The following is a 23,844-nucleotide window of genomic DNA, read 5'->3' as shown; positions in this document are numbered from 1 at the left end:
AAAACATTTTTTTTAAGTTATTCACACACAAAAAGGAAGATCTATAGTTATAGATAAGCTATCATTGATTTTGAAACTAAATCTTTCCCATTTAAAACATCTACAAGGAAATAAAAATACGTTGTTGGATTTAGATAATCTTTCTATAAGTTTTGAACACTCCTGAAACAACTAAGAAAAATTGAATAATCTAGAATTCTAACCAACTAAAATCCAGAACAACGGTGTAGTTACTAAATGGACTCCACGCTCGTTGGAAAATAAGATTTCGTGTTATCCAACCTGTGGTTGTATTCTAGCATACATATTTTCGGCAAGATGTAAAATATGTGAACAAAGTATAAAAATAGCAAGCAATGTACATTCTCATTTAACAATAAACATAATTTGCATTAAAGATAAGCCTTCCGCGTAGTACAGATTGCATTTAACACTAGATTTTTTTATATATATTTATATTTTCAACCTTGGGTTGCACCAATCAGGACAAGCGCACAGTGGGCTGTCGAACAGTCCCATAATTGATAGTATTATTTGTGAACACACCAAAAAAATAACACATTATTACAAAGTAGACACAGTGGACGGAGTCAGCACGTTGAATCAAACAGGAGTGAGAAGAAATCGCACAACACTGAACACCGGCGATTGCAGAGGTTGACTAATTATTTCAATCATATGACTCGAGACCAAAGAAAAACTCGCGGAGATAAGATAACAGTTTAAGGGCAAAGAAGAACGATCATTACGAATAATCATTTAATGATGTTGACTCGAATGCTCGCTCTCAGTCAGAACTCGGAACGACATTATCTCACTGGTAGATAACACGAATGTTAAGTAGGTAGTTAACTAGAAGACCCGTTTTTCCAAGATGTAAAGATACCTATTTTTTCTAACCCGGTCTTAATAATGACTCATGATTATCAGAGTAATTACTACCTAGGTTTTCTATTGTATTCTTCGAATAAAGAAGGACCATAAGAATTGCCACGTGGGCGTGTTTCGTGATCCAAAAGTCTGACCATTATTTGCTTAAATTTCATATGTAGAAATGTGTTACACCATCATTATGAAATTCAAATGGAATGGCGATATATATATATATATATACGATGTCAGGCAAGTGTGAGCGAGGGGAGCGCGTGCTAAATGGGCTAGAACCAAAAGATACCAAGTGGGGACACTAGTGTTTTTATTTTTTTATTCCATGATGGACTTGGTTTATTCGAGGATGGACGTACCCTTTCAGATTACAATATCCAGAAGGAGTCCACATTACACTTGGTGCACCAACTCCGAGGAGGTATCATCGAGCCTTCCCGCCGCATCCTCGCCCAGAAGTACAACTGCGACAAGATGTTTTTCTAATATACTATGATTAACGAAACATATTAACAAAACGACGAGGGGTCAAAAATAAACTCGTTTTGTAATATCCAAGATGTGAATGCTAAAATCATTACAATGTTACCAACAAACAACCGAAATGTAAAATCTGGATGTGAGCTGAACACAATTTTGATGAATTTAACCAATATTGAAAAGGGCATATTGACTCTTGATTATTGGAGGCTTCAATTAAGGTTCAGATAAACATTCCATGCGATCTCCGCTAACCCACTTATTGTATATAAATATTAAACTTACTAAAAACTAAACTGTTATCTAATACTTCATTACTCAAAACATGACTACAAATATATACTGCGTTATACCAAGCACAAGGTGAATCATTATTATAATCTAGTTCGAAGGAAGTCTGATCGTATATTAAACAGTAATTAAGGCGATATTAAACTGATGGAAACTAGAGTACTTATAAATAACAGGACGAAAACAGTTAAAACTTTGGCCGAGGAAAGTGGACAGGGACAACAAATAATTCATTATTACAAAAAATTCTACCTACAGGAAGTTTTATAAAGCTAATTCAAGTAGCTTGTCGGCAGGAGCTGAGTAGGTATCTAAAATATTATGTTAACAAATCAAAAGGACGAGAAATACAATAGTTTCTAAAATAACAGCATCAACATAAAACATATTCTCCAGTAATAAATTTGATGCGAATACACGATAAAGAAATTCGCCTCGGAAGAATCCATTTCTATGACAATTCCTACAATTATATGGATAAACTTGTGGAAAATAAATATTAGTTTTTTTGTTTTCTGCATGGGAAAAATGTTTTCGAAATCATTTGTACCTACTTATTATAGATCTTCTGATTATTTACACAAAAAAAATATATATTTATTCTTACACAAAAATCATGGCGTTCAAATAACAAAGAAAGAGAAAAAGTGTACAGTATAATTAGGTGTCATTAATCAAATATAAAGGCCGTAGGAGTAGCAGCTTGCCAAACAAAATTACATACTGATAGGTGGGTCAAATCCCAGCACTGCAAATAATTATTATAATGGGAGAGGGCACTTGGAATGAAACAATTCAAAGCACTCATAAAAGGACCAGGCCCTAGACGAACCAAGAAACTACTCTAGACTTGCAGAGGGAACTGGTAGGACTACTAACGGGACACTGCCATCTCAGGAGACACATGCAAGGATGAAGAGACTCCAATTCACCTATGGTGCCGATGTCCTGCCCTGGTGGGAACTAGGCTCAGATACCTGGGGAGACACACAGTAGAACCAGAAGACGACCCAATGACAACCCTGGTGAACTTTATTAAAGGGAATGGGTTGTTGTTAAAGGATTGAGGTAAAATGGGAGATAGCACAATGGGCCTATAGCCTAAGTGCTTCACACGTACGGGAACTACTCGTACGTGTAAACCGTCTCCGCCCTTAAAAAAATCAAATATTTGTAATTTTTTTTTGCAAACTTAATTTAGAAATTTTGTCTCTAAGATGTTCTATAACCGCCCTTCAAATGACGCGCATCGTATTTTCACCATTGCATTTGACATGATAGGTAATGTGGTAATAATAATTATCTCCACCATACGAGCACTGAGCAGCAAGCGTAAAATTAAAATATCAACATGATGTTGGAAAATGAATATGAAATATTGGGAATTCCCCGTTACGCAGTTAAACTGAAGCTGAAATGTTGACAGCCGGAATGAGATATTTACTCGATTTGTGGTGGAGGTTTTGATTCAACTCTCATATCAAATTATTTTACAATTATTGATCAAAAACAAATTACTTGAATAGGGAAAAGTGTTGCGATGTAAACATAACAAATCACGAGAGCTCTGGTAATAAAAATGCCATTAAATGCGGGCACCCATAACAAAAACAAATTATGCAGTTCAAAGACAAATAATGTCATTCTGTGATGTTTTGTTGAAATATTCTAGTTATTTATTATCAGAAGTGAATTTAACAGTGAGGAGCAAAGATAAAAACGAATAAAATAAATGTCAGTATTAGTTTTTTTTTGTGAGTCAATTGCTCCCAACCGTCTGGAGCTAGTGAGACTATGGCATTGCCAATTGGGTTATGTTATGTATGAGGCTGAATGTAGTTGGGATGGAAATGGATAGGGAAGAGGAAGGTGGAGAAGCACCTGGCTATTCAGATCTGATCACCAAATATGCCTAAAGCCATTTAAAGCAACGTTTTAATTCTGAATGGATGTCTTACATCATGGCGATACTGAGAGTAACTTACTTAAATACACTATATATATATTTATAAATGATAAATTAACGATGATACCACAAATCATTTTCAATATCATATCGGTTTATAAATAACAGAAAAAAAACTTCTAAATAGAACAATCCTGAAAAACGGAGCTGTAATCCAACGACCATGAAATCGTAGCGTTTATCGTGCTAGAGAATTAACAATCTCCATCGCACACCCAGGACTTAAAATATCGACTGATTAAGAACGATTATATGGCAAAAAGCAAGGCGTAGATTTCAATAGTCTCTCGCGCTTACACTAAACACAACATATGAACTATTTATTCTATTCACAGTAATAAAACCACTCTACTAACCGCAGTTTAATGACGAAACCTCCTTGCTTCTTACGAACGCAACCGGTGCAGCCGTTTTTAAAACACAACGTCGGACAATGAACGCTGATCGGGAATAACGCTTCAGTCAAATTATCCAACTACCGTGATAACATATCGCTAATGATGCTAATCGACTTTACGACAGATAGACAAGTACACTGAAACTAAGTTATTAAATATGTATTGAAATGCATGTTGGGAATTTCTGATAAACGCTAATTTGGAAAGTTACCTACCTGGTATATCGATAACGACTGATGTACAGCTTGGCATTAAATTATAGAAATTTAAAAATTGCTACCATTTTTTTTAATTACTATGACCAGAGTAAGCTACTCACTTTGTCTTTGAAATTTGTTATTCACATTCGAACTTCTCTTTCAAGTTTGACGGTTCTTTTTAAACAAACAATTACAATTTGGGAGGCGGGTATGGGTACCACCGCCCCGGGAACAATTTGTTGGATAACCAACACTCCTGCCATCTCCTGACTTAACAGAGGTACCCGAGTTCATGAGATGAGTTTGGGTCGGATCGGGAGAGACTGGTTGAGGGAGACCTTTTGACTTCTCTAGCCGTACTCTCTCAAGACCCATTGCCTAGCGATGCAGTGGGAGGGATGAATACGTCCGTCACTCCTGGGTATATTGTTCCACCCCTTTTTTCCTTCCCAGAACTTCCTCTCCTTCTTTTTCCATAAAATAGCCCTCCTCACAGCATCCGCAAAAATGACATAAACCCTTAGAGATTTTTTTCCCTCAGGGACTCCTGTGGAGGAGCTAATGCAAAAAAGGGGAAAACTCTATTTTTATCAATTTTCTTAATTTATTATTTTGATTTGCGAATAGATTTTTTTATTAAAAGACTATATTTATAGGTACGTAAGATTTCAGAATGAAAAAAAAGCTTTTACATGTAAATACCTTCTTGGCAAAGCGTTAAATACAAAAAAAAAACATAAAATTGTCTATGAATTATATGTATGATTGTATAATCATCTCAATTCGTAAAGTACCACTAATTTCTGAACACCGTTTGGTTAGTAAAAAATATTCACTTGAATCATTGTGCTTTTTTAAAGATTAATACGTTTTGATACGAGCCATTTGACTGTTGCCAACATTTTTATGTACTAATAAAAGGAAGACTGTAAATGCTTAGCGAAAATTTTATTAAAAAAGTTAATTGTTTTCTTTAAAAGGCTTTGGGGGCTGTCGGCCTGGCATTGATTTTATACAAATGGAAATTAATGAAATTTTGCACACTTGGTTTTCAAAACAAGAGAAGGTCACTGTCCACGTCACCGATTGATTTTAAAAAACTCTGTGTTCTCTCGGCCCGGGCAAAGCCGTGTTAATTTAATAGAATGTGTACATTTTAACGCAGCATCGCGTTATTGATCAAATGCATTGTACGTATAGTTTGTATTATTGATCAACCGGTGGATGCAAAAGGTTGATAATTGTTTGACAGTCTATAGTTAGTAAGAAAGGTCATTGAAGATAAACAAAAATAGATATATTTGGTGACTACGGAAAATTACAAACTCTGATCACCGGGATTCATGTTGACCAATTTTTTAAAATCTCAAACTTCTGACAGTGACTGACATATATATACAGGATTTTCCAATAAGAGGTGTTATTTTGATATCCAATCGTAAAATATCAATTGTTTCGTTGCTTGTGTAGCACGTAGCGCCGTCTTGTTGAAAGTAAACGTTGTCCAGATCAATACCATCCAATACCGGCCATAAAAAGTGATTAATCATCAATCCATTCACCGTAACTGTTGCTCCAGCCTCATTTTCGAAAAAGTAAGGTCCAATGACTCCGCCGGACCATAAACCGCTTCCAAACAGTCACACGTTGAGAATAGAGAGGCTTTTCAACAATAACTCTTGGGTTTTCCGAGCCCCAGATGCGACAATTTTGCTTGTTGGCGAAGCCACCGAGGTGGAAATGGGCCTCATCACTAAAGATGATTTGCATTTGATTCACTCAAGTGAATTTTAATAATTTCAATGCGTTGTTGAAGCGTGTATCGTTCCATTTTTATTAATGGCGTAGTATCTACTTGTCAAATGTCAAAAAATGACAGCTTCAAAAGTAACATCTAACGAAATAGCGGGTTATTCAAAATAATACCTCTTATTGGAAAACCCTGTATAATGGAGTTATGCCTGTTAGTTCGATCATCTCCAGAAAAGTTCCCACATTAAAAATCAACACATAAACAAGCTATAAGGTTCACAGGAAATTTATTAATCCCAAAAGCAAACAAAACTATATTTCAAAAAGGACCACACTACATGGCCATTAAAGTATATAACAACCTTCCACGTAGCATCAAACAAATAACAGACATACTTAGGTAAAATTAAATCATCACTAAAAACATTTCTTTTAAACAAATGTCACTACACCTTAAATGAATACCTTACATAAATTAAATACCTCGATTTTTATTTTTTCTTTACATACATTTGTTAACATGTAATTGTTGGGTTATGTAATATAATGTGTATTTGTTGGGTTAGCTGGAAGAAATAGGATGTAACCTATAACCCCTTTGTACTCTGTATTTTTGTGCAATAAATATTTTTAGGAATTTGGAATTTTGTACAGCGCCCTTGTGGTGATTTTGTACAAAAATGGCGCTATACAAATCATCTAATTATTATTATTATTAAATAATAATTCTACACATGAAAAGTGTATTTCTTTTGTTTAACTTTTTGAGGGATGTCGTAACTTTTCAAGTTTACTAACGGTGTTTATTCGTAAGGTAAATCTCTAAAATTGACATTTTTTTTTGAAACGCGTTCCTGAGGCAAATATGTTTTTATAAATACGTTCAGCTTCACAAATCCAACAATTATAAGGCAAACAATTATGATTCTAATATGATATTATTGTGATGCACGCAATGTCACAAAACCCACATTTTCACTGCTGTTGACTACAATAAAATCATCACCTTTGTTGTTGTAATTTCATGCAAAATGTCTTTCGTCATACAAAGCCTTTGTTCTGCCGTTTAAAAATGGTGAATTATTATTATATGTAGTTAGTTAATTTAAAAAATATATACATGTTTATCACACAAAGTCAATGTGAAGATTCGTTTTCATTTATGAGTGGTAACATAAAGTCAAATAAGCAAGTTTTAGGATGAGTAGCTTCATAGAATTTGAACAATTCGTCAAATTCTACGTTCATTTTCGAGTTCTGTGAATGTCCTATTCAAGTTTTCAAGTTCTGTTATTATAACGTTATAGGCCAGATCAAAGATATTAGAAGAACGAGATATGCTATGTTGGCCGCCGGACCGTAGCCGGAGTACTACCTAATTAGGGTACTTTGAACGGTATCGGGACGTGTACGCACAGAAATCTATTCTATGTATTAGTGCGGATACCTTAGCGCAAGCGAAGGTGTGCAGTAGTATTGGTGAACAAAACCGGCGACACTCGGCAAAACAATTCCACTCAGTACGAACTGCTCATAGCACATCTCGATCTTCTAATATCTTTGGGCCAGATACTTGACAAAACTGAAATAATAACAAAACTTGAAGAGAACTTTCATAGAATTTGAAAATTAACTTTTAAATTAGAAGAATTTATTATCAAATTCTCCTAAACAACCCATCCAAAAAATAAATAATATTTAAATTTGTTGTTATCTACAGACATTCTTTTTACGGGTAAAAGAGGCTGAATTATTTTTGTATCTTCCTTGATGTTTGTGTAAATACAGGATTGATGTTGATATTTGGGTTTTGAGTTGAGCCTTTGATGTGTGGACAGAACGCTGTGCTCGATGTAAAAAAATACAGTAAATGAAGAAATTTCCGTTGTAATTATTGAAGCTAATTGTTACATCTAAGGACCGATCCAAAGAGCTTTTACATCGAAGAATGTTCTCTAGAAGAAACCAACGGTAAAATCTCATTCATGTTCTTTGTAAAGCTATACTGCCTTGAGATTTCATCTTCAATTTATCTTCCTGGCAATTGTTCGGAATACCCCAGTATTTATATAACACCCGGTTTGTCCAAATAGTCGCCAACGAAAGCATAGATACATAATATAATACAATGATAGTCATGGTTACAATGTACGAGTAGGTTTCTTTATTTTTTAAATTGGCACTTAATCTCAATTTGAGCTAATAGTCGTGGTTATGGAAATAAATATATCTTACCAATTTATGAACTACCTTACCAGCAAATAACTAAGAAAGATAAATTTACTGGAGAAATTAATGTTTTTGTTTGAATTGTTTGCCGCATATGTTACGAGCAGTGTTATATTTTACGTGTCTAGACTAAGTACATAAGTGGCTAAGTTATATAACATTGTTTGTAAAGTGAAGACTACTCCGGGCGTGAACTCGTTACAATGTTATAATCCTCTTGCAAAGTTGGTTTGTAAGTAAGTAACTAACTCCATACCATAATATTACATAAATACATATTTCTCCGATAAGCCAGAAATAGATTATTTACGAGGTTAAAACACTAATTTCACTGAAAGCCACTTAATTAATTACGGTACAATATATACCTATTCTCCCCAAACTAAACATAACAAAATTTAATTAGCGTGTATATTATGTTTTTAGTTCTAATACGTAAATTAAACTAGCTAACGATGAAAATATGCTGACCTTGAACACGATGATATGTAAACATGGAATAATAAACAACCTATTGCCAAAATAATTTTCTAAGAAAATTATATATAACAAGATAGTGAAATAAAATTATCCTACCAAAAAAAGACAAAGCCTATACACAAAATAGTTTACTGTATAAAGGAAAACAATATTATAATGATTTTAGGAGTCATATTAATAAAAAAATTGGACATTTGTGATTGAACTACATTTAAATGTAATTGTGTTTATCTAAAAATACAGAGAGAGGAAACCATTCAAATTTCACGACAGCGAAACTCTTGTACATTTACACTGTATTTGTACAAGAAAAGGACAAAAGTTCTCCATTTGTAAGTTTTTCTGCTGAAGAATCTAAATCACTATTTCGATTAATCTTTATTTCGGATCGGTTTTTTTTTATCATGAATACCAAAAATATGCTTTCATAAATTAAAGTTTCTCCATTCGTTTCCCTTGAGCGGAATTATAATAAAATTTAAAAAAAACTTAACTACCACAAAACTTATTTTTTCATTACAAATGTATGAATGCAAAATATATCTGAAACAACTTTTTTCAAATTCAATATTATGACTAAGATTATCTATGACAATTTGCCTTGGTCACCTTTTTACTTTCTTATAAAATGATTCAGAATATCACTCCGTTTGCCAAGCGATTTGTATGCCTATTACCTATATTTGCTGGTTATATAAGGCACTATACACATTTAGCTTGTATATTTCTTTTAATAAGTTAATTGAATTTTAAGAACACCTGCTAAGGATTTGTCTCCCCAGGTAAGTTATTTTCGGAAATTTATAGAATAAATAACTACAATAATTAGCCATGTAAATAATTTCCATGAAAACATGTAATAAATGACGAGCACACAAAGATTTTCAAATTTTCTCGCAAAAGATAAATTCACGTTGAGACACATCTTAATCTTATCACTTTCTTGGAAAGAATAATAATTTTAATGGCTTATTGAAATCGATTGCGATTTTGTACAAATGTTGACGTAAAAATGACTCGTTAATTAATTTTCAAATTCAGAAGAAAAATTACAGTGATAAAGCGTAGGTTAGGAATAATCTCTATCTATAAATAGTATACAATAAAGTCGCTTTCGCGTCTGTGTTTATGCGCTTGCTTTATCTAAAGGTACATACATATACATTCGCGAATTGAAACGGGAACCGTACCACGAATTACGGGAAAGGAAGGAAGCAAATCATTCCCGAAGCATGGAAATTGAAAAGTTCTAGCGCGTTGCGAAAATGGGTTAGCAATTGGCTTCTGGACATGGGGAGAGTCGAGAGCAAACTCATGCTAACACAAACTCACATATCTAATATGAACTAATAAGTGTTTAGTTAAGAACTTCTATCCCAAATAAATTTTAACACCCCATCTAAAAGAACTCGACACACCAACCTTTTTTACACAACTAGTAATAATACAAACGCTGCAGCCAATTCCCCTATTTCTCGCATCCTTCAAACATTCAACTCAATTCAAACAAGCACAAATACCGATATATTTTTTGATTCTCTCCCTCTATTTAAGAAAAACTTTTTTAGCACACTGAATTCGCCCACATAACACATACAACCACACACAGACACACATGCACACGTACACACACACACACACAAACACTCACACACACCTCTCTCCTTCCCCAGCACACTAATTTAACTTAACTTAAAAATGTAACTTAACCGTAAAATGTATAATATACCTCATATGCATATATGTCAGCGATCTCTGGTCTGGAGCCCCTAAATACCTGAAAAAAACCCTTGACTCTGTGCAGAAACGGGCGGTCCGTTTGATAGATTCCCCAATCTTAACAAACGGACTGCAATCTTTAGAGCACAGGCGTCAGGTAGGTATGCTGTCCTTGTTCTATCGGTATTACAATGGAAGATGCTCTGAGGAACTAGCGTCATTGATCCCTTCGGCACCGGTACGTAGTTGGGATACACGCCAAACGCGCGCCCAACATTTGTACACAGTTGACACTTGTCACATGAGAACGGGTCGCTTCTACGATTCGTTCTTAAGTTCAACAGCTCGGCTGTGGAACGAACTGCCGGCCTCTGTGTTTCCTCCCTCCTACAACATGGGACTCTTCAAGACCCATGTTCACTCCTTCCTCTCCACAAAAAGACCCTCCACACAGCATCCCCAAAGATGACATAGGCCCTGAGGGAAATTATTTTCTTCAGGGCCTCCTGTGTGGAGTAAATATAAAAAAAAATGTCATTGGTACCAATTATTGTACTAACTTTTATAATTTTGTAACTATTGTCATCTATGTAATTATGTACTGTTTGTTTCTGCAATAAACAAAAATAAAAAAAAATAAATAAAAAAAGTTAATTATAATTTTTTTTAGTACCTACTTATTTAAGTACTTAGATAGAAAAAAAACATATTATGGCGTTGATAATATTATGTTAAATTTTATTTTTTATCTTCCAAAAGGCTATTTTATACTTAAGAGAGATAAGGATCTAAAGTCACTTTTTATTTCAAGTTTAAAAATGTTATTTTTGTTCCTAATAAATTGATCTTCATTGTTGTTATTATTTAAATTTAAATTTACGAATATTTTGCGCGGTTTTATTTCGATTACTGTATAATAATATCTAGCCATTTAATAAATAAAGATTCGAAATTTTAAAATTGGAAATTCATTTGTCATACGCCATATATTCTTGTCTAGTAATGTGTAATTTATATCACCTAAAAAATTCTAAAAATCTATGGGATTCATATGTCTTATACTGATTTATAAATGTGGAAATTCTAACTATACAATTGTAAATGTTCTCCAAAATGCCCTGGAAAGAATCTCAGACTTGTGATGTCCCGAAAGAAACCATTCATCTGTTCTGAATGCAATTACTAATGTTATCCAAATTGACCCTGGTAATAAATTACATCTTTGCGATTCTTTCAAGGATAAAGAAACCATCCTGTCACTTCGAATGCAATCAACAATGTTCTCAAAATTTGTTTTGACAGCATCGCCATTTCATTGTAAGAATATTATGTACTAAATACACAATTTGGCTGTCCTGAAACGGGAATCCTTCCCAGTTGGGCAGAAAAATGTTCATTTTGTTTTGTATTGTTTGTAATATATATATAATACTTATCGTGGTGTGGAAAACTGAATAACATCTAAAATGAACTCAAAGGTACAGATTGACATGAATATTTAACTTTGCAGGCGACGGCGTCGTAAGTGTTGCTGATTCTCCGGAATGCACAAAATCTGGATTGTGAAAGAAATGTTTGTTCGCTAGTTTCTTTTTTGATAGTCTGCAAAATTAAGTAAGTACATGTTTTTGCATTTCAGCAAACTTTGGAATAGAATGATGGAGTAACCATTTAAATCATCATCTGTAATCATACGGAAAGTGTCAACCGTGTAACCGTGATATATGCGTTTGCCATACATGGATGCAGAAGGGATCGGATTGACATGTCGGTAGAATAAACAAATAAATATAATGTTGCTTACCTGTTGAAGACACGTCTCTTATTCACGGGACTGGAGGTGGACGCGGTGGCTCCATCGACTGCCACCGGTACTATTTCTGCAAACAAAGAAAATAACAAACATAAATACACAAACTACTTACAAAACAATGAATTAATATTACTATGTCTGATACTGGGACAGAATTTTTGTATTATCATTAATTTTTGGACGAGCGATTACTGAGCTTTTTTGGAGTAAAAAGTGTAGACAACGGTTTGGAAATTTTTGACGGAATAACCAAATCTGTACAAATACAATACTCGGAGATCACCAAAAGTCTCATACATAATGCTCGCGATTAAGCGAGAAACCATAGATAATAAATAAAAAGCAGTGACTTGCGTTGATCATTCACAGGGGGAAAGATTTGACCAAATAGAAGTATGGCATTTGATGGTAGCTTAATGTTTAAAATACTTCATTTCTAACATTTCTTCGTCAAATAGAATACTTTCGTACCATGAATTATATTTAAGAACCGCAAATATGATATATTACGATGTCGAAATATAAGACATCCAAAATAATGTCTTTAAACAGACGAATTTTTCCTCAAGAACACCCAAAAGCTTAAAATTTTTACAAAATAAAAAAATTATTTACCAACGCGAGTGTTTTTATTATTCTGAGATTGATGAACATAAGCACCTCTAAAACAAGAGGAAGGCCACTGTTTAAATGATATTTCGAAAAGCACCCTATACTTATTAATGAAATGGTGCACGTTCAAAATAAGAGGAAAATTAATGTGAAGGTAGGTACATCTGATTTCGAAAAACTCAAATCAAATCCCGGGAAACGCCAGGAAATTCAGATAGTAACAAAAATAACAAAGTTATCACATCTTTGGAGGCAGAAAAAATTCATCTTAAGACGCCATAAACCGTAGGGTTAGTTTTTATTTATTTATTTATTATTCATTAACGGCCCTATCGGGCTTTTACATGGTAAATTGGCAATTTATGTATGTAAGTGTAACATGTATAATAGCATAACTAAATACAAAAAAGATAAAAATCAAATAATCCAAATAAAATAATATTGTAAATAAAGAAAAGTTTCAAGTATAAAGTAATTATGTACATTGTACATTCATATATGCATTTAATTATTCATGTTTGTTGCAAAACCAGTAAGACTGAAAACAGTAAAATAATTTACTCGTCAGGTAAGTAGAAAATAAATATATATAATATAATGATATGTATTATAAAACAAATGTTTAAAAAAAGAAGAAAAATAATGTCTGCTTTATCTATAGAAAAAAACTAATAAGTAATGGCAAAATACCAACGCCGTAATTAATATCGAATTTAAATAATAGTACTCGAAATGGTAAAGTAAATCAAAGTATAATATACATATCAAGTATGACCGTACATGCATAGTCATTAATATTTGTAAAAAAATAAATAACAAATAAACTAAGGAGTATGTGAGCTAAACGTTGGAAGGTATAGAGACAAGTCTTTGTAAAAAAAAAAATAATAAATAATACAATTAATAACTACCAAATAGGTCTGAAATTAGTTAGTTGCCTTTTGAAACTCACAAAGTTATTAACACCAAATATATCAATAAGTTCACAGTATTTGTTTGCAAGGTGATGAATTCTTGGAATTGGTGAATACATAGAGTAGTTACTATTGAGGTTATTGTTACATTTAAAAGTGTCTTTGCTTCGAGTTTGTCATTTTTTCATACAAAATAATTCGAATAATTCAGGGATGTCAATTAGAGAATTGATAATTTTGAATAAAAATAAAATATCAGTGAAAACTCTTCTATCTGATAGTTTGAGAAGTCTGGTTTCGGTACGTAAGTTATTATAATTTATAAATTCGATCGAAATATTCATTATAAAATTGATGTACCGAAGAAATTTATTTTGTACCTTTTCTGAGGCTTGAGAATGGACTTTCTAGAACGGTGACCATACTGTTGAATTATATTCTTGTTATATTCTGAATTATATTCTTATATTTTTGTTAATGGTATGTTGGAATGATAAGTAATAAGGACAAAAATACTCAATTGATACCTGATTGAACTAGTAGATGCGTTTCACTGTTTAGTTTTTTACGAACGTTTTTCTTGGGACACGCGCAGTTTGGTTTAACCGTATGAACTGCATGCCTCTGATCCACACATGTAGAGAACCTCATACATCACATATACCTAAATGAAATCACAAAGGCTTTGGGAGAACCTAATCCATCGTACATACTCGAAAATCCTTAGCAACACAATGCAAGCCTACAAAGGTATAGGTACAATGATTAATTAGTACATTGTGGTTGGATTCAGGCAATTCTAATCGGAGATACCTTAATTATATGATACAGGGCCTGTCACCTGCATTGAAAACGAAGCGAACAGTAGATGATGCGAAATATTGAAAGACAAAATTGACGAGACGTGTACAATGTACGAACTATGTTCAAGAAAAAAATCACTCAATCGCACAAAAAAACAGGACTTTGACCGTGGTAGGTATATTATATATATATACATAACAAATTACAGAATATTATACATTTTAGTTATTGGGGTGTTGCAAAGGTTCGCAAGTGGAAAATGCTGTACTTTTGAGTAGGTGTTTACCTATTATTTGGAAATAAAAATGGAGGAATAATAAAATAATACACAAATATTATTGAATAGTAGCTGGAATGATTTGTGCAACGCTGTTTTAGTATAAATAACTACTGACAATCTATTGTTACTAGTAGGGAACATTAATTATCTAATAAGTACCTACATTAAAGCCACGGAGACCTTCGCAAATGCAAAGGATCGAGGGTGTATCAGTTAACTAATTGGAAGATTAAACAGTACTAATGATTGCCTACCCCAATATCTGAGCCGGAATACGGAATGTAATAATATACAATATGCCTTCAAGGCGAAGTTCTCTGCCAATAACAGGGTTTAGTATTAATTACTGGATACAAGCATATCAAAAGCAAAGGCTTTACATTATACAGGGTGTTGAGGGACTAACTTGACATACTTTAATCAGTGATTCCTGACATTATTTGGGGTAAAAAGTGTAAATGAAATTTTGGAATCCGGTGACTTTTTAAAGCCTGAACGAAAGAGAAAATCCGAAAATGACAATATAATAAAAAAAAAAACAAATGCTAATTTCGATAGAATTTTGTATAAATTTGGGGGTAATTTTTGAGGATTTTGTGGGAAATTTGAAAATTAACTTTTCTCTTGTGGGTATTTTAGAACATATGCATTGGCAACTCTGATCCACATTCACATTTGAACCGATGAAAATGTTTTAATGCATGTTTTTAAAAGACAGTAAATTGTTGATTCAATGCGGTGACGTTAGTGACGAGATGCTGAAATTTTATCTAGTGTTATTCGATGTTAAAAGCTGGTAATCATAATAATAAAATAGACTTATCGACTCCAATACAAAATACAGCACAACGACTGTATGCTAAAGAAATCAAAAAAAAATATTTTAACAATTTAAACTAACTGCAATAATAAAAACATATATAGAAGGTCATGATTGATTAACAAAAAAAAATGACTGCAGTTCGTCATTGCGATGCGAGGAATTAGTTCGCATATGCAATGCGCATGCAAATAAATAACGGAAGCGATAAAGACACCTATAATGTTTGCGGTAATGGTTTATAGTTTCTAAACTTCGAGGTTTTAAACTGAGATAATAATTAAATAATAACGTTTCAGATCAAAGAAAAACTAACATATTGAATAGGTTGGATGATAACAAATTTAGCTCAAGAAGCAGTTTAAAAAAAGTTAAAAGTATCGAAAACAAATTTATTAAAATTTATTACATACAAATTCAACAATAACTTTGAGTGTACATTTGAAACTTTGCAGCGAAGACGAGCAGTAGCCGACTCAATATTTATAAACAGAATTTTAAACAATGACATTGACTGTACTGAACTTCTGTCCCTTATTAACTTTAACATACTTTTGAGACCTACACGACACACGATTAATTGTAAAACAAATGCAGCATCTAATTCATCAACTAACCGAGGTCTTCATAGTATAAATAATATTTGTCTTAAATCTAACATTGACATTTTTTTGGATTCACTGCCCAAATTCAAACGTGGCATCATGTCAATAATTTAAACTATTCAATGCGCATACATACAGACACACACAATCAAACACTCATACATTCATTACACACGTCACACACACACATCTATAAACTGCACACGTCACCTGGTAATTAAGGAATAAACCTACCACTTAGCAGACATTACGAGGAAACATATCATTGGTACCTAACATGAAATATCTTATCCCTGTATACTGTTTCATCTCTGTAAATATGTACTGTTTGTTTCTATAATATAAAAAAAAAATCCTTAATTCTTCACGCCCAGCGTGCCGTAACCATTTATTTAATAAGATGTTTAAAAAATTTTTCTTCACGTTTTATTTTTTTTTAAATTTTCATCCTATTTGTACACATAAAGCGGTCATAACATTAGCCTTTCAGGATGCAAATAACCTTCTTGATGAGGTCAAATCCCACCCTGGTAGATAGGTAAATAGCGCCGTGATGCCCGTGAAGATGATGAAGAAAAACTAATTTAAAAAGTATTTTGTGAAGAAAAATCAGCAATTAGTGCCAATGCTTTTCCCTTGCATAAAGGTTTATTACTACGCGACCTTGGTAGTAATTATCATTGATAATTATTATCTGTGTAGGTATTACGGTAAAACCGACTGGGCGTCTGCAAGTGCACTGTAATTATATGCCAATCACACTCTAGTGTTCTGTCGCCGAACGAGGACAGATAGAGTTAGAAGTAATAATTATAACTCGCATAATGGGTGGATGGTTTCATGGAATGATATCGATAAATACATAGGCTGAGGTAACCGTATAGTATAGTTTGTAATAACGATTCTGAAGCTGAAGTCTAGTTAAATTAAAATTGGACAGAATATTATCCGATTTTTTTTTTGATTTTAAAAATTGACAGAAAATTGGTGAAAATATAAGATGTAATGGGAAGTCTTATTATTACGGTAACACATTTTAGAGTTAAGACTATATAATTGGATGTATATTATTAAAATCATTAATTCTAAGTAGGTATTCAATTAAAAGCAATGGGTAAATGATTACAAACATATATTATGCATATGCATGAAAATTGAAGTTTTTCTATATAACAAGATAAAAAAAGTAAATAAAAAAAAAATTCAAAATAATATCTTATCATTGGTTCCTTGCCCGGTAACTCAAGAGGTTGTCTAGTTCAAAGCCGACAGTAAATATCCATGTATTGCCCCGTTTATTTTATCTTTTCCGAAAAGGATAATAACATCATACTTAGTAATATTGAATAAATAAACATTAACGTTTTATTTAAAATGGTCGATTTTTCCAAGAATTTTTATTTAACGATCCCAACAGCGTGTGACCATGGATTCTTTGCAAATCGTATTCATAGTGAGGCAACTTCGTATCGCTAAGCAAACAATAACAGATTGTTGTTATCGGCAGATAAAATGGTTCGGCGGACACACTCCTGACAAGGGAAACAGAAAAAAAAATCCGTTAAAAAAAGAATAAGACAAATTTTGGAAAAATTATTATAGATGGAAATAATGAGTATTGGTTCTGAATAAATTCATAGTACGGTGGATTTTTTTATAACATTCATTTTGCTTTGCAGAATAAATACAAATAATGTATAGTCTTATTGACTGGCTGCGGTTAAACGTAAGCATTAACAACCAATTTGTATTATACTTCAAGGAGGAATTTATTATAAATCAAGGGTTCAGAAAACGTATATAACAATAAGCTAACAAACCACCAGATGGTGCCTGCGATAGAGCTGATAGCTACTAGTAATCTTCACTCTTTGTCACAACCGACTCATATATCAAAACACACAAGTCATAGCAAAGCTATCAGCGGAAAGAATATACACATACTTTTACCCTGTCATACTATGCTTGGTACATCTTCCCGTAGCACGTGTCGTTTATAGATGAAGGCAGAAGTTTTAAAGGAGCTCTGCGTGTTTTATAACTACGAGTATATGTAACCATTTACATGAACCAAAGAATTTAATTCCCTTGAAATATGAGCCCCTCAATGTTATTATTTGCAGAATGTTCCAGACGAAGGAAGAAGCGGTTCCGAGTTGAAGGATATGAAATCGCATCTCAAATTTCATGGATAAACTGCGCACACTAGAACAAGAATTTACAATTTCATACAAGTAACAAAAAATAATAAATCAATCTTATAATGTGCTGCGAAGTACCCTTTTGGCAAAAGGCGTTAGCAGGTAAACGGTATAGGCAAAATACAAATACACGCTCGTGGAGACCATAAGCTTGTTACATGCGCCAGCGCAACACTTTCACACATTATACCTGATACAAACCCCAATTGCTATTATGGAACCATCAAGTTTAGGTATAGATTTTATTTTAAACTGCGATTACGACTTTAAAACATTTTCAGAAACTTTTGCAGACGTTGCGGAACTGCGCGGGCTCTCATTCGGACTTTTTTAGTAACAATAAGAATAGACCAATTCAGCACATTTTTGCAAAAATTAAATTAATTAATACTGTCAACATGATTGTTCGTAAGTATTGATATCCAAGTTCTCAGTATGATGATGGTAGTGATGATGTCGGTGATGATGATGAAAATGATGGTGGTCATGACGTTCGTAGTGATGAATACCCAAAAATGTGTTTTTGTTATTTATGTAACTAAACTGAATGATAATATACAACAAAGTTTTAATTGGTATGTAATTAATTAGCGCTATTCATTACTTCTGCCACCACGTAGAATCACCTCCCGAAGTTAGCGCACTTTATCCCCGAACACCCTGTATAACACTCTGTATATTTAAAGTGTGTTTATCAGGGCAATATTTACATGGTACTTTAGTTTCTTTAAGCAGTCTTGACGTAAGAACTGGTAGAGAGCCACCGGTTCGGGAAAGTGGACGGTGGCAACAACCCCTTTGACTTCATAATCTTCCCAAAGAAGAGTGAAGATTGTTTTTGCTCAACGATTCTAGAAAATGAGTGATTTTAAATTGTAATTAACGACACCCGACTTTCAAGGAATAATCCAATAGTCCCAATAAAAACCACGACGTCCCTTGGGCAACGGTAATTCTCGTACTTAGGACCTAAATTATTTAATATCATTCCTAAAGTCAATGGTCTGATACATAATTTTTTAAAGTCCATACAATATAAAAACACATATTTATCACCTCTGAACACAATTGTCTATTCTGTATTAATCTATACTTTATTTATCAATGCTATCGATTATTTTCTAATCACCCAACTATATTATAAACTTATAAACACCCTTCTCATATTTTCTACCTTGCAACTCCTGTGGTGATCTGTCTTTTTATTACTACTATCTGGCTGTTATTTACTTTACCGGTTTTGTTTTATATTAAGTGCTAACTTATGATATGAACTAAACTTGTCAATTTGACTGGCCTAAAACAGGATCCAATCCTAGTTGGCTAGTCAAAGTTTCCGCATGTTTTATTGCATGATTTTTACGTGAAATAAATTTATTATTTTTATTATTGTTAATTTCTAACGACACGAGAACATCAATGAAAGTGATTTTATATCATCCGTTCGACATTCTATTTTAATACTTCACGGATAATAAGAAGGTTTTTGAGGGAGGAAATATTTAAGAGTGTAAAATCCTTTGACAAATCTTGTTTCATATGTTTTGTAAGATAAAGTCATCAATGAAATTCAAACCAACTGCGATATTACGAGAGTGTTTACTATACAATACTGAATACTATCAGTATCGCCCTAGTGAAAGAGTAACATTCAGTATCAGATATGTCTTTCTTTTAAATTTCTTCAATAAATTGCCAGAAAATATAAGATTACTTAAAGACAGATTCAATGAATTCAAAACACAATTAAAAAAATATACTTTAAACTTAAACTAAATTAAAAAAAAAATTATAAAATAAAAGAAAAAGAAAAAAAAACAACATGAATTTAAAAAACAAAATAAATCTAAGAAACTAAACAAATAATACCTCATCCCATACACACAAGCAATTGCTTATTATGGGAGAACATTGAAAATAATTAACATATTAACTTTGTTGGTGTGACCTTCCGAGTTATAAATTATACTTTTGTATGGGTGGACTCACTTTGAATCGGTTTCTTTTATTCTCCAGGAAAATATCTTGAATACATTTCCATGTTTTTCGTTTCGTTGTCTGCGCCCCAACAACATAATGTATATATATATATATATATATATATATATACATATATACAGTTATTATCTCTCTACCTCCAATGATATCCTGTCACCGGCTCTCTGGAATAATAGAACCTGGGTTTATACCTTTTATTCTAAAAATATACAATGATTTGTTCCCAGATATTAAATTGATTATTCTAATTTATATATTTATTTTTTATTTTTAATAAGATACATTTGGACATTTATTTTATCAGAACGGGTTTCATCTCGGAATACTGATTTTTGTTGTGATAAGCACATTACAAAAACCAGTTAGAATCTAATTAAGGTTGTTTATTTCTGAGCTAAAACTATATAATTGTAGCTGACGTGTACCCGGCGTTACTGGGGGTCATCCTTAGAAGATATAAAAATCCGTTATACATTATTTTGATGTATCTAACAAGGTTTAGCCAGTGTTAGCAATAAGCTACAAAAATATTATTTCGCCACTTTTCTCTACTTCTTTTAAATAATATATGCATTAATTAATCATATAAACCTTCCGGAAGAAATTCTATAAATATTAGTGAAAAATCTAAAATCCGTTCCGTAGTTTGGAAGAACTAAGCGCACAAACTTACAGACGCGAATAGCGACATTATTTTATTCTATTTAGATATTATATAGCTAACCTATAACATATTTCAAAATTTATTTGGATTTAGCCTTTCGAAAATGTGTGTTGATTTCTTCAAAAATGTAAACATCGACCTTAATGATGTACATATTAATTAAATCAACAGTTCATGGTGTAAATATATATTACATTACTACCTGACGTATACCCGGCGTTTTTGGGGGTTACCCTAAAGAGATAGACATATACATGTACCACTGCAGACTTTTCTTTAGGCCTTTTTAAGATATGCAATTCCGTAGAACGTCATTTTGATGTATCTTATAAGGTTTTGCCAGCGTTACGTAAGCGCATAAAAATGGATTACAAAACATCGATTTTTCTCCACTTGTAAATATAATATACACGTATTATATATATATCCCTATCAAAATCTGTTACGTAGTTAGAAGAATTAAGTGCACAAACAGACAGACGCGGATAGCGGCTTTATTTGATTCTATTTCATTATATGTTGGGTTAACATGTATTGAATTCAGCAATGTAGGTTCCTAACTATACAGGGTGTATCGGCACGTACCCGACAAACTTTAACCAGTTATTCCTTGGCATATTTGGAGTAAAAAATCTTATGTGCACTTTGCTGTCCGGTAACGTTTTTTTTAAATAAAAAAATTATTATTCATATTTTCACCACATGTCACCACTGTTTTATCCTTTGTCAAAGTTTGAAAACCCATCTGGCAAATATTTTATTCGAATTCCGTTGAATAATGCACGTGTGTACCTATATTGGCGGACTTTTACAATCACAACGAAATGGCACGGCACCATTCGTCTCATTTTTAACTATTATTATTTAGTGTGTGCGAAAGAGCGAAGACGCTTTTTGACATACTTGCTTATAACAGCTGTTGAACACGAAACGCAATGCCAATGACAGTGATGTAGTGTGGAAATTTTAATTTTTTTTGTTTTTAATTGAAAAAAAAAATGCTACCGGACAGCAAAGTGCCCATAACATTTTTTACTCCAAATGTGCTAAGGAATGGCTGGTTGAGGTTTGTCGGGTGCGTGCCGATACACCCTGTATACATACCACTACAATTTGTTATATGTTGGGTTAACATATATTGAATTCAGTAATGTAGGTTTCTAACTATATACATACCACTACAATTTATTTTGAATGGCAAGCATTTCTTCCACTAAAGGTTACTCAAATAATTACATTAATTTCTAATCGTATATCCTTGAGAATAATTCAATTAATTATATTAAAAAATGAAATAATCTTAATTTTTTTCACAGATATGATTTTGATTCAGCCAAGTCGCACACTGAAATAATTTTATAAATTATTATTATTGTACTATTGTTCCACTGGTTACCTCTTACATTCCTAGATATTTAATTCGCTCGTAACATTGTCTAGATGGCGTTCGATTGAGAAATTCCCAACGCCCATCCAGTCTAATGACCTGTATTAATCCAGCCATTACTTCCTACCTTCCTTCTTTTATTCTCCCAACGATAAACTCGAACAATATATTCAACACTCTTCAGAACCAACTTTCATTTCTTGAATTCATCGTGAACCCTGTTTTGTTTTTTTTTACGTGAATGTCGCACTAGAGTTCCTACGAGAGCCAGTAAGACTATGGCAACCCTAATTAGAATAAGGCTGAAGGTAGTGGACTCGACAGAATTTAGGTCTAAACTTAAAACGCACCTTTTCGACAGTTGTATCCATAATTTCAGAAACCTCCACTTTCACAGTCGACGGCAATTTAAATTGACAAAATGTAAAAAAATAAATAAAATAAATAAAAATAACAATTAAAAATGATAACAACTAAAAATTTGTAGGCTTTTTAAGACAGTTAAAATACAGTTAAATTAAAATAAAAACTATAGCAGACTTAAGGACATGCGATGACCAGTGTTTTTTGATATAGTATCCTCTGCGTGCAGTTTTATCTTTTATAAGCATAAACTTATTAATATAAGTGTGTTCGTCGGAAGTGACTTGCCAGGTAAGTATGTTTTAGTATCTTTTCTAAATAACAAATGTAGATCCTAGGAAATAAATTGTACAGCGCCCTTGAGGTGATTTTTCACAAAAACGGCGCTCTAAAAATTATCCTATTATTATTATTATTATTATTATATCATACTATCTTTTATCTTATTGTGGCAAGCCATTTCCTAAAAAAAAATATGAATACATTCAGAATATATCGTAACAAGTGTTCATCCTCATAACACAATCGTGTTTTACTGATAATTTATTAGGAAATCTATCAATTCATTGGTTAAAGGAATGCAGTCCCGCTTTTAACAGGAATACAAATAATAATAAGATTCTTTTAAAATTTTGTATTAGTAAGTTTTCTCCGAGCAGTTACCATTTATCTTTCTATCGCTTTCTCTTCTCCCTTGCTTCAGTCTCACAACATACTCTTACTCCTTGTAATCCATACACTGATTCTGTGCGATAATCATATTCTCGGATATCGAGTTTTGTGCGATAATCATACAAAAAAATAGAAACACCTACAAAATATTTGACTCTACAGCCTTTGTACCCGGTTTCGCCCGATTTTCGAGATTATTTTATTCGTACTGTAAGCACACACCAACAGTACGGAGTTGTCATATTTTTGGCAGCTAAATTTATTTATTGAAAAAGAAAAAGCATAAGCCATTCATCTCAATAGGGCAGTGT

General features: G+C 32.7%; 1 protein-coding gene across 1 annotated transcript in view; it reads right to left on the bottom strand.

Annotated features, from left to right (window-relative positions):
- trio (trio Rho guanine nucleotide exchange factor) overlaps nt 1–23,844 on the bottom strand; it is a 684,295-nt gene that overhangs the window by 31,558 nt on the left and 628,893 nt on the right. The window contains exon 29 of the mRNA XM_089645879.1: nt 12,205–12,280. Within this exon, the coding sequence (XP_089502005.1) occupies nt 12,205–12,280 (76 nt within the window). The remainder of the gene's footprint in view (nt 1–12,204; nt 12,281–23,844) is intronic.

This window comes from Hesperophylax consimilis, chromosome 23 (assembly GCF_061612785.1).
Source record: "Hesperophylax consimilis isolate HC1 chromosome 23, BYU_Hcon_1.0, whole genome shotgun sequence".
Taxonomy (NCBI): domain Eukaryota; kingdom Metazoa; phylum Arthropoda; class Insecta; order Trichoptera; family Limnephilidae; genus Hesperophylax; species Hesperophylax consimilis.
This window is presented reverse-complemented; position numbering and strand designations above follow the sequence as displayed.